This window comes from Diceros bicornis, chromosome 34, assembly GCF_020826845.1.
Source record: "Diceros bicornis minor isolate mBicDic1 chromosome 34, mDicBic1.mat.cur, whole genome shotgun sequence".
Classification (NCBI taxonomy): Eukaryota; Metazoa; Chordata; class Mammalia; order Perissodactyla; family Rhinocerotidae; genus Diceros; species Diceros bicornis.
This window is the reverse complement of record NC_080773.1, coordinates 24,394,324-24,411,265: the sequence shown is the minus strand read 5'-3', so window position 1 is coordinate 24,411,265 and position 16,942 is coordinate 24,394,324. Positions and strand designations below refer to the sequence as shown.

The 16,942-nt window shown below is 52.2% G+C and overlaps 1 protein-coding gene across 7 annotated transcripts; it reads left to right on the top strand.

The window, feature by feature from the left end:
* Positions 1–94: 94 nt before the first annotated feature.
* BCAT2 (branched chain amino acid transaminase 2) lies at positions 95–15,056 on the top strand. 7 transcript variants are annotated; one of them, XM_058529805.1, is made up of 11 exons: positions 98–1,274; positions 4,399–4,473; positions 4,804–5,007; positions 9,353–9,463; positions 9,553–9,672; positions 9,757–9,920; positions 11,424–11,566; positions 11,736–11,821; positions 12,039–12,179; positions 12,252–12,326; positions 13,460–15,051. In XM_058529805.1, the coding sequence occupies exons 1-11, from the start codon at positions 1,074–1,076 to the stop codon at positions 13,496–13,498; spliced, it is 1,359 nt and encodes a 452-aa protein (XP_058385788.1). In that variant the 5' UTR covers positions 98–1,073; the 3' UTR covers positions 13,499–15,051. The 7 variants fall into 7 exon arrangements, with proteins under 7 accessions (XP_058385787.1, XP_058385790.1, XP_058385788.1 ...); XM_058529804.1 differs by having other exon boundaries at positions 95–1,274; positions 9,553–9,920; positions 13,460–15,056; XM_058529807.1 differs by lacking the exon at positions 4,804–5,007 and having other exon boundaries at positions 97–1,274; positions 13,460–15,054.
* The last annotated feature ends 1,886 nt before the right edge of the window (positions 15,057–16,942 follow it).

Sequence of the window (16,942 nt, the reverse complement as noted above, 5' to 3'; positions counted from 1 at the left end):
CAGGCGAGCGGGTGGAGCTGCATGTCTGCTGCGGATTGGCCGCGGCGGGGGGTGTGCGGCAATCGGCGGCAATCGCTGATTGGCGAGGTGGGACGGGAGCGGTCAGTGGGCGCCGCACCCCTACGGCCCCAGGCTTGGTGCTTGGGGAGGAGGGCTGGGGAAGAGGAAAAACTGGACAACGCCCTGAGAGGGAGAGATCGGAATTTGACTGCCTGGGCCTGTGGCTGTTAGGGCTGGGGGACAGTGACCCGGGGACAATTTGGGGGCAAAATACCCAGGGTAGAATTACGGAGGTACAGTGGCCTAGGGACCGGAGTTTGAAGATTCAGCAGGAAAAAGATTTTGGTGTCACAGTAACCAGGATGCAGGAGTTGGGGGAACTCTGACCACCGGATGTTTTGGGGGGCACAGTGACCAAGGAGTACCATATACGGGACACTGATGCAGGTTTGCATTGCTGGAGATTAGAGGGATCCTGAGGGGCTGTAATTGGCTCACTCTGCCTCTGGGGGTCCTGAAGTTGGGGTGTCACTCATGAAGGGGCGTCACCAGGAAATCCTGCTCCGGGGGCTGTTCTTAGAGACTCATTGATGAGTTGGGAGATTGACATTTTTCCGGCCTCACTGATGAAAGGGACTGGGAGGAGGCATGGTGAACCGTGTGTGTTCTGATCTCTTAAAAAGTTACACAGAATACTCATATTTTGTCGTTGGAAGGAAAAACTACATTCAAACAGGGTTTGACTGCAACCCCTTCAGCCCTCTTACGAGTCCTTTCCCTTTTCCTGTACATTCTTTCATGCTATCTGCGCCTGCCAACATTTACTGTGTGCTTTTCCTTTTCACTAAGGGATCGAGATAGGCGGAGGTTTCTGCTCAGGGCCTTTCCCCTCCCTTACCTTGGGCTGCTTCTCCTCGTTAGCACTCCGTGACAGTAAATATTAAAATGCATTTTTGCAAACCGCTGCATGCACGCTCTTGCAAGGCAGGGACGTGGCCGGAACAGAATCTGGGTGGAGGCTGGGAGGAGGGTGGGTATCAATTGACCTCCCTACGCCGCGAGGGTTCCAGCGCATGCGCTCTGCAGCAGAGCCCGGCTCCCCGCGGGCGCTGTATAACTGGGGAGGCCAGGCTGGCCTGGGGTGCCGGGTGGACAGCCCTCCCGCGGGAGGTGGCGTGAGCGGGGCGGGGCCGGAACGTGCTTTTTTGGGACCTCGCCTCGGGAGAGCAGAGTTACCCGCCGCACCGACCATGGCCGCAGCCGCACTGGGTCAGGTGGGTTTGCGGCCCCACGCCTGGGGCTGGGGAACCCCGCAGGAAGGCGCACTTCCGGGAGGACCACTCACCTGCAGCTCCTCGGGCTTGGAGCTGCTCCTGCGGCGCTCAGGTTCCGCTGTGGGCCGCCAAGGAGGAGGGGGTCCCTGAAAAAGAGCATAAGGCTTAATGGGGGATGGGGGGGACGTAATTGGTGGGAAGGGGACCCGGATGGGAGGTATGCGGAAGGAAACGTGGAGGAGGGGACAGTGATGCGACTGGGGTGGGGACATTAAGGAGGGAATAGTCAGCCTGAGGTGGGGGTGAGGGGGCGCGGGGACCTCTAGGGGTGGGGGTAGGATGGTGACACAGAGTTCTGTCTCAGATCTGGACTCGGAATTGGACCCAAGACCCTATTTTCTTGGAACTAAATGTTGAGATAGATGTGGAATGTTGTGTCTCGAGACCTCTTATCTGAAGCTCTGCACCCAGAGTGGAAACCGAGGCAGCTTCTCACTGTCAAAGTGACACATCCTCCAGGCGAGAGTGGGACGGTCCCTTCTTACTGGTGGGGTGTCAACCGGCAGAGTTTCGGGGAGTCTATGATTTTAGAGAACAAGGTTTCTCGGTCAGAAGGGAAACAATAAGAACTCCAAGAAGGGAGTCTTGATAACCCTTGACAGCTGCAGCGTAACCTTGGGAGGAGTGTTTCCTGTTAACTTTGCACCTGACTTTATCTGGGACTCTTCTCCCAGCCTGATGGAGAGATAGCAGGGTAGATTTTTACTCTCTGAGTCTCGGTGACTAATGGAGACAGGCCCGGGCTATGACTGGGACAATCTGGGCTTTGATGGTGACACTCCTGGGCTGTGGTGGGACAGTTCTGGGCAGTGATGGGGACAGTCTGGGGTTGTGATGTGGAGAGTCTTGGGCTGTCCTAGGGCAGTCCTGGTCTGCGATGGGAGAGTCCCGGGTTTAATGGGACAGTTCTGCATGTGATGGGATCAGTCCTGGGCTGTGACAAGGACACTTTGGGGCTGTGATAGGGACAGTCCCCGGCTGAGGCAAGGACGGCACTGCACTATGAGAGGGACTTTCCCTAGGCTGTGATGTGGGGGCAGTCCTGAAGTGTGAAGGACAGTGCTAAGCTATGACAGAGACAATCCTGGGCTTTAATGGTGACACTCCTGAGCCGTGATGGGAGGAGGTTCTGTCATGTTACAGAGCCCTGCCCTGGCACTCCCCCAGAACCCTTCTCCATTTCGTAATTCAGCCCCAATCCTTTAACACGCTTTGTCTCCAAAGCCTATCTACCATCTGAGGTCTCCTTCGGGCCCAATCCCCATGGCTTATGGTATCAGATGGCACCTTGTCTGAGCTGAGGTGAGACCCCTGTCCCTAGAGAAATATCCTGGGGGGGTGAAGGCAGCTTCCCCCAGTGTGACAGAATCTCTATGGCCAGTGGAGGTTTATAATCTCCTGGACACCGAGCCCAGCACCTTCTCTCTGCGTTGTGGGCGTGTTTTTCTGCCTCTCCTTTCTCTCTCTCCTGGATATCTCTGTCTTTAAGCAACACTGAGATAGTTCTCTGTAGGTGTTGGCATCGCTTCATCTCTCCCAATCTTGCCTCATTCCTCTAGGTCTCCCTTTCACTTGGCTCTCTGTCACCTAAAGTCTGGTCTTCGTTTCTTTCTCTCCTCTTCCCTCATTCTCTCTCGTGGCTTCCTTTTATGCCCCACCCCCCCATATTTTTTCTTGATTTCCCCAGGCTTGGCTTTGCCTGAGTTTCTCTCCCTTTGTCTCTTGTCTCTCTTTAGGCTCATATCTATTTTGGCATCTCTTGGCCTTGATTTTTGTCTTTTAAATTTGTGTTGTTATTTCCACGTCTCTCTCGTTTTCTCATTCTTGTTCATCCCTGTCGTACTCACTTTTATTTTTCTCGGTTCTAGCTCCCTCTGAGGGCTGCTCTCCCGCCCAGATGCTGGCTGGCTCCCCCGTGTGTCCATATTTTCTCTGTACTGTGAGTGTCTTGGCCCATCCTGGACAGGAGCGTGGCTACAAGTTTGGGCTGGCTACACGTTGCCACCTAGAGGCCATGCCAGGGACCACACTCTGATCATCCCAGAAGCCCTTGGGCCCCACACTATCTAGGACCCCTCAGACTTGATGGCCCCAACTTTAGGACATTGCAGACCCGCGGCCTCACTCTCCCCAGGACTCACCTACTGACCAGTGACTGTTGCCATTCAGGTCCGTTCTCGCTGGTATCAGCTCACCCAGCTCTCAAGGCAGGAGCAGGCTAGGCTGTTCTGTCTCCCTCAACCTCGTGACCCAGCTGCCTTCCCGCCAGGCTGGAGAAAGAGGCATTGTGAGGGCAAAAGACACTGGGGAGAGGCCACCCTGCTGGACACAGCCAGACCTGCTCTCCCCTGCTTGCCACGGGCAGGACCACAGGGAAGTGTTCATCTGAATAGTGTCTGTTGATGACTGGGGTGACCCCCCAGGTCCATGTAGCTGCCCCTCAGCCCCCGGATCTGAACAAAATCAGAATCACTGGTGTCCAAGGTGTAGGGTTAGGGGTTCCAGGTAATCTGAGCCCAGCTGATCTAATACCCTAAAAGAATAAACACTTGGATTCCTGGGTCTGACAGTGGAGGGAGCTGGGGGCCCAGCTCTCGGGTACTGGGGAGCATGACCTATATATAGGTCCCTCACTTTTCTAACTCTTGTCAGGATTTGGGTCCCCCAGGGAGGCCTTCACTTACCTGCACACCTTCCCTCATCGTCTTCTGTCTGAGCTGGTCTCAGGGCTGGGACCAAAGTTCCCTGGGGTGGGAGGCGCCTGCGTTTGACTTTGCCCCAACATGGAGGAGGGGATGGGAGCTGATTCAGCTCTTTCTAGCAATGGCCCTCATGGACTTGAAGGAGGGACTTGGCCTCCTTCAGGATCTCCTCCTGCTATATGCTGATCAGGACAGGGGAGGGGTCTTGGCCAGGGCCATATGCCCTGTTGAGAATGCACTGGGCCCGGGGCACAGCAGACCAGAGGGACCTCCCAAGTGCAGGAGGTGGCACAAGGGGTGCCAGGGCCCCCTGCTCTCTCTCCTGGCTTCACCACCTTTCTTACTTCTGTCCCCATCCCCAGATTTGGGCCCGAAAACTTCTCCCTGTCCCTTGGCCTCTGTGTGGCCCCAGACGATATGCCTCATCCAACTTTAAGGTAAAAGGAGGAGACTATACTTTTGGATCTCAAAGAGGAGGGGCTGGGGGCTGGGACTCTTAGGTTTCAGGGAGGAGAGGGCTGGGGGCTAGATGTGGGCATCTCCAGAAGGTCCAGGGCCCAAAGGTGAAGGTGGATGGCAATAGGGTAGCTTAATGGCCTGCCATTAGGCAGTGGGAGAGAAATGCAACTGCATGTCCCAGAAGCCCATGGGGCTACACATCCTCTTCTCTCTAGGTCTTAGCCCCAGGGATTCATGGGAGTTGTAGTTTTTTAGTTTGGAGGTTGTGGCCAGATTCCAGGACACCCGGGTGCCTCTCTTTTTCTCAGGCTGCAGACCTGCAGCTGCAACTGACGCAGAAGCCTCATAAGAAGCCTGACCCCAGCAAGCCCCTGGTGTTTGGGAAGACATTCACCGACCACATGCTAATGGTGGAATGGAATGAGGAGAAGGGCTGGGGCCAGCCCCGAATCCAGCCCTTCCAGAACCTCATGCTGCACCCAGCCTGCTCCGCCATTCACTACTCACAGCAGGTGGCATGGCGGTGACCTTTATCCCATTTGCCTGTGCATCTCTTCCCTCCTGCTGTGTCTCTTGCCCGGGCCCACCTCCCTGGGTTTGCGTTTTGTGTGTTTCTTCTCTCCGTGCATTCATCATCCGTTTTCTGAGGCCTGTCATGTTCCAGGCCCTGTGTTGGGTGATGCTGGGTTCCTTGAGATGAGCAGACCTAGTTCCTTCACTTGAAAACTGCATATGTTGGCCACAACCCAGTGAGATCTGTGCTCTCGTGGAGGCAGCTGAGGCATTGTGGGAGGCTGGACGAGGAACCTGATCCTGCCTCCAACTGGAAGGAAGGTGGGGTCTGTCCTGCCAAAGAGGATAGCTTAGGGTGTTAGAGGGCAAGGGGACAGCCAGTACAAAGACATAATACGAAGAAGAGCTGGCATATTTGGGGGGAATTGTGGGATTGGAGGTGGTGGAGGAAGCTAAAGATGTCATCAGGGCCACAGAGGAGCTGCGGGGCTAAGACCTTCTCAAGGGCGGTGGGAGCCATGGAGGGCTCTGAGCAGGAGAGGGGCAGGGCCAGCCCTGGGTATAGCAAGACCCCTCTCAGGCCACGTGGAGGATGAGCTGGAGGCCTGGATGTCGGGCTGGGGTGAAGGTCTAGAGAGAAGAGAATAGGTGGATGTGGAGGCCTGAGCTAGGGGTAGAGCTGGAGGATGGACGGGAGGGGATGAGGCCAAGAGATTCAGGGACACGAGGGATTTGGTGGGCTGAGCGAGAGGGGGCAAGGGAGGGCCAAGGATGGTGCCCAGAGGTTTGGCCAGGTGACCAGGTAGACCAGGGGACTGTCCCCAACTAGGGACTCAGGAGGAGGATCAGCTTTGCCAGACTCGGTGAGGGGCCTGTAAGGAGAGAGACCCAGGAGGCATTTGGCTTACGACTTAAAGCTATGGCTGGATGCAGAGTGTCCCTGAGGAAACTCTAGTTGTGACAAGATTTGAATGAACGTATTACGGTCCTAGTAGCTGGTTTGCAGTTTGAGTAATTTTTGTCCCTAGGGCAGGAATCTGTGACATTCGGCATGTTTTTCTTTCTTTTTTTTTACCAGAATTCTGAGAGGATTTTTTTCCCCACCTGCTCTGGACGTTTAACTAGAACCAGTCAATTTTGTGCAGAGGAGACACACCTCCGGTGGCAATTAGAAACCAAGGACAGACAATCAGGATTCTGTCCACAGATCCCCCCAGGATGGTGGTTTGGGGAGATCACCATTTATTACCTCTCCTTTGAGCCCAACACAGCAGGTTGTCTTCCAGCTGGGGATCCAGTACCTTCTCTTCAGTTGAGTGAGTGCACATGAAGGGATTTAGAGGCCCCGGCGTACAAAACATATGTTTTTGCCATCCTTTTCATACAGGGCACCTGGGGAACTGAAGCCAGCCGAAGGCACAGGAAATTCATGTCCCCGTGTCATCCTCACTCTGGGGCATGTGTAGAATAACAAGTGAACCACTTGTATTGTTATTTTTTATTATCATGGTAATAACACTCATACATAAGAATATGCATAACATGAAATATACTGTTTTAACCATTTTAAAGTCTACAATTCTGTGGTATTTAGTGCGTTCACAATGTTGTACACCATCACTACTGCTTAGTTCCAGAAGTTTTCCATCACCCCAAACAGAAACCCTGTACCCGTTAAGGAGTCATTCCCCATGCCCTTTGCCCCAGTCCCTGACAACTATTAATCTGCTTTCTGCCCTTGTCTCCCTGTGTTTTTAAATTTTTAATTTTATTTGGAGTGTTTTTAAATTAAAAACATCTTTTTAAAAAATGAGTCATATATTCACTCAGTCCAAAGTTCTAAAAGTTAAAAAGGGAATAGACCTCCCCAGCTCCCAAGCCACCTAGCACCTCCCCTACCCCACCAGAGGCAGCCCCAAGTACCACATCCCATGTCCTTCCAGAGTTCTGCTCTCTGGATATCAGCATTGATGTGTATAATTGTTTCACTCCATTCTTTTCACACAAAAAGTAGCATCCTGTCCACTCACTGTTTGACATCTTGCCTTCTTCCTTGGAGATTCTTAAGCAGCCTTCAGAGTGTTTTCCTTCTTTTTGCTGCTGCATAGTATTCCATCTTAACAATGCCTCATTTAGGTAATCCCCTATTGTTGGACATTTAGATTGTTTCCATTCTTGTGCCATTACAAACAATGTTGCAGTAAACACATCACTTTCTTTAAGTGCAAGTGTATCTTAATCTCTGCTCAATTTCTAGAACCATTGGGTCAAAGGGTGTGTGAGCTTGTAATTGTGATAAGTATTGCTACATCCACATCTGTAGAAGTTGTATCAGTTTCCACGCCCACCAGCAGAGACAGTTTACTCCATACCTTGGACAGCCCTTGTCAAATTTTTAGATCTTTTCTAATCTCCTAAATGGTTTTAAAGATATCTCAGAGTCATTTTAATTTGCATTTTCCCCCTAATTATGAATGAAGTTGACCATCTTTTCACAAGCATAAGAGCCATTACTATTTCCTTTCTGTGAATTGTCCATTTTCTTGGCTGATTTTTCTATCAGAGTGGGTTTTTAAAAACTTATTTGTTGAAGTACTTTATATATTAGATAAACCATTTCTGATAGGAGTTGAAAATCTCTCCCCAGTTTGTTTTATTTTTATGCAGTCAAATGTATCAGTCTTTTCTTTTTTGGCTTCTGTGATTTGTCATATTTAGAATACTATCACCAATTCAAGATATAAAACAGTTATCTTGTGTTTTCTTCTATAGTTATTATGGTTTAATTTTTTTTCCATTTAAATCTGTAATCCACCTGGAATTTTTCCTAGTGTGAGGTGTGAGGTAGGGATCCAATTTATTTATTTATTTAATTTATTTATTTATTAAATTTTATTTTTCCCCCAAAGCCCCAGTAGATAGTTGTATGTCATAGTTGCACATCCTTCTAGTTGCTGTATGTGGGACGCGGCCTCAGCATGGTCGGAGAAGTGGTGCGTCAGTGCACGCCTGGGATCCGAACCCGGGCCGCCAGCATCGGAGTGCGCGCACTTAACCGCTAAGCCATGGGGCCTGCCCAAGTAGGGATCCAATTTAATTTTCTTTTCTAGATGGATATTTGGTTGTCCTAGCACCATTTAATTGAATTAACCATGTTTTCCCCCATTGCTTTATAATCACTTTCTAGTTTTGTCCATTGTTCATTCTGTTTACTCATATATCAGTGTCACTCTGTTTTAAGTACTGTAGGTTTATAATCTGTTTTAATATCTGATAAAGCCTCTTCCCACTCTCACCTCTTTCCCTTGTTCTTTTATTTTTGCTTTTTTTTTTTTTTGTCATTCTTCATTCATGCATTTAGTTATTCATTTATTCAACAAAAACCTACTCAGTGCCAAGCCCTGCCCTGGACACAGGGGACCCTTGGGCACTTCCCATTTGTAGTGAGGCCAACATTGAAGAAGCAAACAAGGAACCATGGGGAAGGAATCAGGGTGCCCTGACCTGTCTGGGGGTGAGGATGTAACACCATGAAGGATGTAACATTTAAGCTGAGCCCTGAGAAGTGAGTTGGAAGACATGAGGCGAAGCAAGGAGGACAGTGTCCTAGCAAAGGATCCAGCAGGTGCAAAACCTGGGAGCAGGAGGTGGCCACGGTGGCAGCAGTGGGGGCCCAGTGGGCACTGTTAGTATAGGAGGCTGAGGGGAGAGAGACCAGATCTTGTGGAGCCTCCAGGGCTGGGGGGAGTGACAGGGTAGGGGTGGGGATCAACTTTTGTTTTGTATTTTGAAAAATGTTTTTCTTACGGGAAATTTCAAGCATAAAAGTAGAATGATATAACATCCTCTCTCCTTTATCTTTCATCAGTTAGCACATGTTGGTCACCGTCTTGTTTCTTCTGGACTTCCATCCTCTTCCCCTTTCTGTATGATTTTGAGGCGAATCCTGGACATTGTATTATTTCATCCATAGCCATCTCAGTGTTCCTCTAAAACACAAGGACTCTTTAAAAACATCACTTCCACATTGTCATCATTCCTGAGAAACACAACCAGTAACATGGGAAGGGTTTAAGCAGGGCACTCTTTCTGCACCTCTGTCTCTGGGTCTCTGTGTTCTGCTTTCTCTGGTCTCCGTCCTTTGCTTTCTCAAGTCTCTCTGGGTCTCTATCCGTCTCTCTTTTGTCTCTCTCTCTTCCTTTCTGTGCTCAGCATGTTATGCAGTCTCTCTGCATCCTTCTGTGTCTGTATCCTTGTTATCAGTCTCTGTCTTGGTGTCTCTCACCGTCTCTTCGTGACTGTCTGAGGTGGTCTGCGAGCCACCCACCCACCTGTCCCCCACAGCTCTTTGAGGGCATGAAGGCATTCAGAGGCAGCGACCAGCGGGTGCGCCTCTTCCGACCCTGGCTCAACATGGACCGGATGCTGTGCTCGGCCCTGCGCCTCTGCCTGCCGGTGAGGGGCCCTGGCCAGCCTGCGGGGAGGAGGGCATGGGGTGGCGTAAGGGCTTCAAGGGCCCCCTGACTCATCGGAATCCCCCCTAGAGTTTTGACAAGGCCGAGTTGCTCGAGTGCATCCGCCGGCTGGTGGAAGTGGACAAGGACTGGGTTCCTGCCAGCACGGGTACCAGCCTCTACGTGCGGCCTGTGTTCATCGGGAACGAGGTGGGCCTGGGGGGGGGGGTCCTGAAGGGGAGGGCTGGGGGCCTGGACTCCTGCGTCCCTGATGTCCCCTTCTGCCCATCACAGCCCTCCCTAGGTGTCAGCCCTCCCACGCAAGCCCTCCTGTACGTCATTCTCTGCCCAGTGGGCACATACTTCCCTGGAGACGCCGTGAGCCCTGTCTCCCTCCTTGCTGACCCAACATTCATCCGCGCCTGGGTGGGTGGGGTCGGCAACTACAAGCTGGGGGGGTAAGTAGTCCCTCCCCCACCCCCGCGTGTCTGGCACACTGGACTCAGAGACACAGGGTGTAGTGCCCGCACTTTGGGATGTGTCTTTGGATGTCTTTTGTCCCCCCTGTCCTGTTTCACATGGTTGGGGACAGCGGTGCTCGCATGTTGGGATGTGATGTCATTGGCACTGTGGTGGTGGGGAACTGGGGGGAGTCTGTGCTAAGGCATGTGGACAAGTCAGCTCAGACAGGAAGGGGTTGGGTGGAGGTCAGTGGAGAAACCAGGATTGGTCCCCCAAGAAGCTTCCAGAAATTAAGTTTATACTTAGCTCATTGGTCTCTTCCCCGGTAGCCTACCCTGAACACCCATGCTCCACCAGCCCCACCCCCACCCCCACGCTTGGCTCCCATAGTCCCCTGGGCCTCCAGCGCCCATCACCCTGCGTGTGGACTTTCTGAGTAAATCTATCTTTCCAGAGCCCTTGGCTCAGCAGGGCAGAAAGGGTCTCCTGGGTGGTGATCAGGCTGAGGATGGGGTAAGGGCATGCTGGGACAGCAAGTGTGGCCTCCGCTGGGAGTTGATTCAGATCCTTTCAACACACATCTTGTGAGGTCTCCTAAGGGCCAGGCCCTTGTGCTGGGTGACACTGGGGACACGGATGAGTCAGATCTGGGCCCTGTCCTCCAGGGGCTCCCAGGCTGGTGGGAGCCCCAATATCCAGAGCAGCCTGTGCTCTGATGGAGGTGACTGGGGCATTGTGAAACACTTCACAGAGGACGTGGTGACACCTCAGCTGAGTCTGATGGGTAGGAAGGTGATGGTTTCCTGGGTACAAGAGATGGTAAACAATTTCTAATCCTAGGGGCCACAGGTGTGGGGACAGGGTAGGGACAGGGTAGGGGGCAGAGTCACGGAAGTTGTCGGCAAAAAAAACATAAGTCTGGTTTTTGCAAAAGGCTTAACAAGGAGTCACAGACCAGGATAGGCCCTGAACACAAGATTGAGGGGCTGGGATCTTGTCCCAAAGGCAATGGGGAACCATGGGAAGCTTGTGAGCAGATGAGGGGCGAAGTCCGCTCTGGGTGAGAGACAGTATTAAAACAGGATGATATGGGAAATCGTCGAGGTGGCTCTATTTATTGGGGGATCCCAGAGAAGGCCTGGAACCCAGCCTGAGGCTTGGAAATGGCGCTGAGAGGAGGTGACATCACAGGTGGTTTTGAAGGACACTAGGGATTTGGTCATTTGGGGAGTTGGGTGCGGAAGTGATCCCAGCAAAGAAAACAGTGATGTACTGTAATCTGCAGAGTGGGAAAAGGAAGGTAAGGGGGCACCAACCACCTAGAGCCTTGACCCCAAGCTACTGGCCAGGGATTCTGTCTTGGGGGCACTGGGGAGCCATGGGAGGGCTGTGAGTTGAGGAGGAGTAGGGTCAGCCCCGGTATGGAAAGACTCATCCAGGACCATGTTGGGGAAGGATGGGGGTCCCTTACCCTGGTCACCTATGTTGCTCTCCACCAGGAATTATGGGCCCACGGTGTTTGTGCAGCTGGAGGCAAAAAGGAAGGGCTGCGAACAAGTCCTCTGGCTGTATGGGCCTGACCAACAGCTCACTGAGGTGGGCACCATGAACATCTTCATCTACTGGACCCACGAGGATGGGGGTGAGCCCACCCATAACCCAACCCAAGCCCTGGTGGAAGTGGGTGGTACCATGATTCCTAGCAGATTGCCGGTCTCAGGGCTTGGGGGTGGGTGGGGTGGCTCCTCAGAGGATGGGAGGGTGTGCACGAGGGTGTGAGGTAACACCCCCATCCCTTACACTTGACCCAGTGCTGGAACTGGTGACGCCCCCGTTGGACGGTGTCATCCTGCCTGGAGTAGTGAGACAGAGTCTGCTGGACCTGGCTCAGACCTGGGTGAGGACGTGGTGTCTTCGGGCAGCGGGAATGATGGGGTACTGCTATGTTGGGGGCCCAAAGCATCAGGGGGCTAGGGCTCACTGGCATGTCTCTGCCCTCCTCTCTCTGGGTGTCTGTCTCCCCGACTTGGGTCTCTGTCTTTCTCAGCATCCTTAGGGAGGCAGAGGCGGGCCTGTGCAGCTGGGCTCATATGTATCTGTCTCTTGCCCCGCAGGGTGAGTTCCGGGTAGTAGAGCGGAAGATCACCATGAAGGAGATGCTGCGGGCGCTGGAAGAGGGACGGGTTCGGGAAGTCTTTGGCTCAGGCACCGCTTGCCAGGTCTGCCCTGTGCACCAAATCTTGTACGAAGGCAAGGTGAGGTGGGGCTGCCATTGGAGATGGCAGAGAAGGGGGAGGAGCCCGGTCCTCACGGCACTTTCTTCCCAGCACCTCCACATTCCCACCATGGAAAATGGGCCTGAGCTTGTCCTCCGCTTCCAGAAGGAGCTGAAGGCGATCCAGGTGAGGCGCACTCGCTGGGAAATGGGCTGGACGCTTGTTCCCCAGAGAAGTTCTCGTCCCATGTGCCTCTGGACTGAGCTTTTGTGGCCTAGAACACGGCTTGGGGCTAAATGACCCTTTCCTGTGAGCCTTTGGAGCCCTGGCTTGAGAAATCCCCTTCCCTGAACATCTGCCACCCCTGAGTATCCTTTCAAAGAGAGAAATCCCTTCCCGTGAGCCTCTGCTGCTCACGTGTAGCCTTCCCGTGGGAGAAATCTTCCCTTCCCGTGAGCCTCTGCTGCTCACGTGTAGCCTTCCCGTGGGAGAAATCTTCCCTTCCCGTGAGCCTCTGCTGCTCACGTGTAGCCTTCCCGTGGGAGAAAGGCGCTTCGCGTGAGCCTCTGCTGCTCACGTGTAGCCTTCCCGTGGGAGAAAGGCCCTTCCCGTGAGCCTCTGCTGCTCACGTGTAGCCTTCCCGTGGGAGAAAGGCCCTTCCCGTGAGCCTCTGCTGCTCATGTGTAGCCTTCTAGGGGGCGAAATCCTCTTCCCATGAGCCTCTGGGACTTGAAGCCGCCTTCTGGCCACGAAGATCTCTCCCCTGGGTTCCCTGGAGCCCTGGGTTTACTAAACCCCTTTGGCCCAAGCAATCTTCCTCTACAAGCCTCTGGACCTTGGCCCCCTGTTAATGTTTCCTCTCATGAGCCTCTGGAGGTATTTCCATTCGTCTGAGCCGAGATATCTTTGCCGAGAACCTCTGGGCTCCCTTCTGGGCACTGGACCTAGAGCCATCTTTCCTATGACCTTCTATAAACTCCGGTGCAGCGGGACCTACAACCACACCTCTCTTTTTTCTTTTTTTTCACACCTCTCTTGACTATCCGTGCTTTCTCAGCTGGAAACGATTTTTTCCAAGAGCCTTCGGGGCCTAACAACGACTCCTCTTTGCAGAACTACATCTCCCTTCTTTCTCTGCGCCGTGTTTGCCACAATTTGCCCCCCCCCGCCCATGATTGTTGCGGGCCTCTGGGAAGTGGACTACATTTCCCATGAGGTCCTGGGGCGCGACTCCGCCAGCGCTCAGCCTGGGACGCCCCAGGGCTGCTGGGAGTTGCAGTGTGGCTTCCCTCTCACGCTCCGCCTCTGTTGTCCCGCAGTACGGAACAAGAGCCCACGAGTGGATGTTCCCAGTATGACCCTGCGGGCTGTGCCGGCCACCCCCTGGGATCCACCGACATGTAGCGTGTAGTCACCGCCGGACCCTCGCCGCCCTACAATGACTCACCTGAAGTGCAATATAAAATAAAAGGACGGGGCCCGGGACGCCTGGGTCTCTGGCGCCCCCACGTGGTCGCTACACTCCCAAAGCCTTAAGGGCCGGACCCAGGCGTCTGGGCCCCTAGCCGCGCCTCTCAGGCCTTGGGGATCTGGCCTCCCGGCTGCTCCGTGTTGTGGGTAAGGGTGTAATTTGGCCCCGACCCCGCATCACTCCGTTCTCAGGCCGGATCTCCTGGTGCTGCTGTTCATGTATATTTTTTCCCTCTTTTTGCTGCAATTTTGAAGTAAAATGCCAAAGAACAAGACAGTAGCTGTCATTTCCAATGATGCAAGTCAGGGACTCTAGTGTTTTAACCAGGAATCCTGGTTCTCAGCCGGTTTCATTTTTAAGGACCCAGCAATCCGAGCCCCCAATGTTCTGGCAGTTTCTCTGACTTGGAAGGTTTTTCAACCTCATCACAAACTGAGTTTAGCATCTTCTCCCACTAGCCTGCACTTCCCCCACTTCCGCGTCTTGGGGACAGCCCAACCACACATCCAGTCACCAGACCAGATCTCTCGGCACTGTACCCCTTTGCCCCCAAAGCCCTGTCACTCTGCTCTGTCTGTCTCTTCCTCTCTGTCCCCTTGGCGCTGCATCAGGTCAGACCTTGTCTTCTGCCTGGACGTTTGTCCCAGCCTCCTCTCTGGCCTCAAGTTTGGCCCTGACGTGAAACCGATAAACAGCCATTAATGACTAGGTAGCTAGTAACTAAAGGGATTTTTTTTTGCAACTAGTAATTATAGCTTTTAGTTGTTCGATTGCCCACTGTTAACTGGGCTGCTTAGGCAAGATATTACCCAACTCCCACTAGGTTCCTATAAATAACATCTCCCTGGTGCCTGGGTCACCATGGTAACAGATGTTTGAGCTGTTTTTCAGGAATTAGGACCACTTGTCCAGTTCAGGCCGGTTGAGACCACCAACCCATCAACGGGGCCCTCGAAGATGCCCGATAGGTGACTTTTTTGACGTCAAGAAGCTAAAAACTCCACCCTCAGATCGTGCTAAGGCTGCCATTTTGTGAACACGCGTCCTATGAAGAGCCATGCAGCTTGCCTACGCTTGCGCAGCTCACCAATTACCTCACCTCTCCTCACCTCTAATCATCTATTTCCACACCTGTCCCCTACCCCATAAATATCCCTCAGTCACCATTTTCAGGGAGGCAGATTTAAGGTTCATTATCTTGCCTCCTCACTTGGCTGCCTTGTGATTAAACTCTCTGCTGCAATCTCTTTGATTTGGTGATTGGCTTTCTGGGCGACGGGCAAAAACAAACTGGGTTCGGTTACAAAAGGGGTCTTTCTACACCCAGAGCTGCCCCCGCTCACTCTCTTCCAGTGCCTGCAGGCAGTACTACAGATAGTGGGCCCTGGTGGGTGTGGCATGAGGCTGGATACTGGACTGTTGGAGGGGGTGAACATCTAGAAATCTATAAAACATAGTCCCTGTTAACTTTGTGATTCTGTGTATCCTAAGTTTGGTCCTTTCACACACATGCTTTAATGCTATTTGGAGGTGTAGAAAGAGCCAGACGTTAGGACCAGGGCGTTAGGACCAGGCGTATCCAGTTGCAGGTCTGGAGTCAAACCTGCTTCTGTTATCGGCTTGGTGTGTGACCCCGGCTGTGTCGCTTTACCTCTGATCCAGCTGTAGGGAGATCCTGTGGGAGACCCTATTGGGTAGCTTCCGTCTGCGGCCTGTCCGGCAGCCCTCAGCTTTAGGACTAGAATTCTGATTAGTTGGGGCAGCAGCCAACCATTGCCACACCCCGTCATTCCCTTTTCTCAAGAATTACTCAAGGGATGGTCATGGGCCAAGGGGACACAAGGGGAAATTTGCCTGGAGGTCTCTGGGAAACCTGTCTTCCCTTGATGAAAGAATCCAGAAGGGCTATCTCTTCTTTTCTTCCCTTTTAAAAAGGGTTCAAGCTTTTTCTGTGTGAGACAGACATTCTGTGGGGAGACGCCAGTAGGCTTGCTTGCCATTATTGCTTGTGTGTGTGTGTGTGTGTGTGTGTGAGTGTGTGAGTGTGTGAGGAAGATCAGCCCTCAGCTAACATCCGTGCTAATCCTCGTTTTGCTGAGGAAGACCGGCTCTGAGCTAACATCTATTGCCAATCCTCCTTTTTTTTTCCCCCCGAAAGCCCCAGTAGATAGTTGTATGTCATAGCTGCACATCCTTCTAGTTGCTGTATGTGGGACGCGGCCTCAGCATGGCTGGAGAAGTGGTGCGTCGGTGTGCGCCCGGGATCCGAACCTGGGCCGCCAGTAGCGGAGCACATGCACTTAACCACCAAGCCAAGGGGGTGGCCCTGCCATTATTGCTTTATTTGATCATGTTTCAATGCAAATAAGACACTTAGGGTAAAGAAGAGACTTATTGGGGTACACACATTCACATTTTAGATAACTCTCTCACATTGCCTAATTAGAGATCAACTCTTTTTTTCAATCCCCTAATAGCTGTGTGAAGCTGAGAAAGTGAGTTCACCTCTCTGGGCCTCAGTTTTCTCATTTTTTTGTGTGTGTGTGAGGAAGATCCGCCCTGAGCTACCATCTGCCAATCCTCCTCTTTCTTTTTTTTTTTGCTGAGGAGTGGCCCGAGGCTAACATCCGTGCCCGTCTTCTTCTACTTTATATGTGGGATGCCTGCCACAGCATGGCTTGACAAGCGGTGCATCGGTGCACGCCCTGGAGCCGAACCGGCGAACCCCGGGCCGCCGCAGCAGAACGCGCACACTTAACCGCTTGCACCACCGGGCTGGCCCCAGTTTTCTCATTTTTAAAGTGAGGATAATAGTATCCACCCATTAAGGCCATACTGAGAATTAAATGTTATTATATGTAAAGTGCTTAAAACAGGGCCTAGCATGTAGAAAGCACTATAAAAGTGCTTTTGTTATTTTTGACAACTGAATTTGCCTTGTGATTCTGATTTTCCAGCTTTATTCAAAAAGCTGTCCAATTTTGTGGGAAAATGAATATCTGTAAAGATTAAATGTATTTAATTATAAAATACTTAGGGGACTGTAGGCTTAAATGGCTTTAGAAAATTGATTTTTTATTTTTTAAATGTTTTAAATTTTTATTTATTTATTTTGGTGAGGAAGATTGGCTCTGAGCTAACATCTGTGCCCATCTTTCTTTATTTTTTGTATGAGGGACGCCTCCACAGCATGGCTTGATGAGCGGTGCATCGGTCCACGCCTGGGATTTGAACCTGCGAACCCCAGGCTGCTGAAGCAGAGTGCGCGAACTTAGCCACTACACCATTGGGCTGGCCTGATGATTTTTTTCAAAATATTTTGTCATCTTCA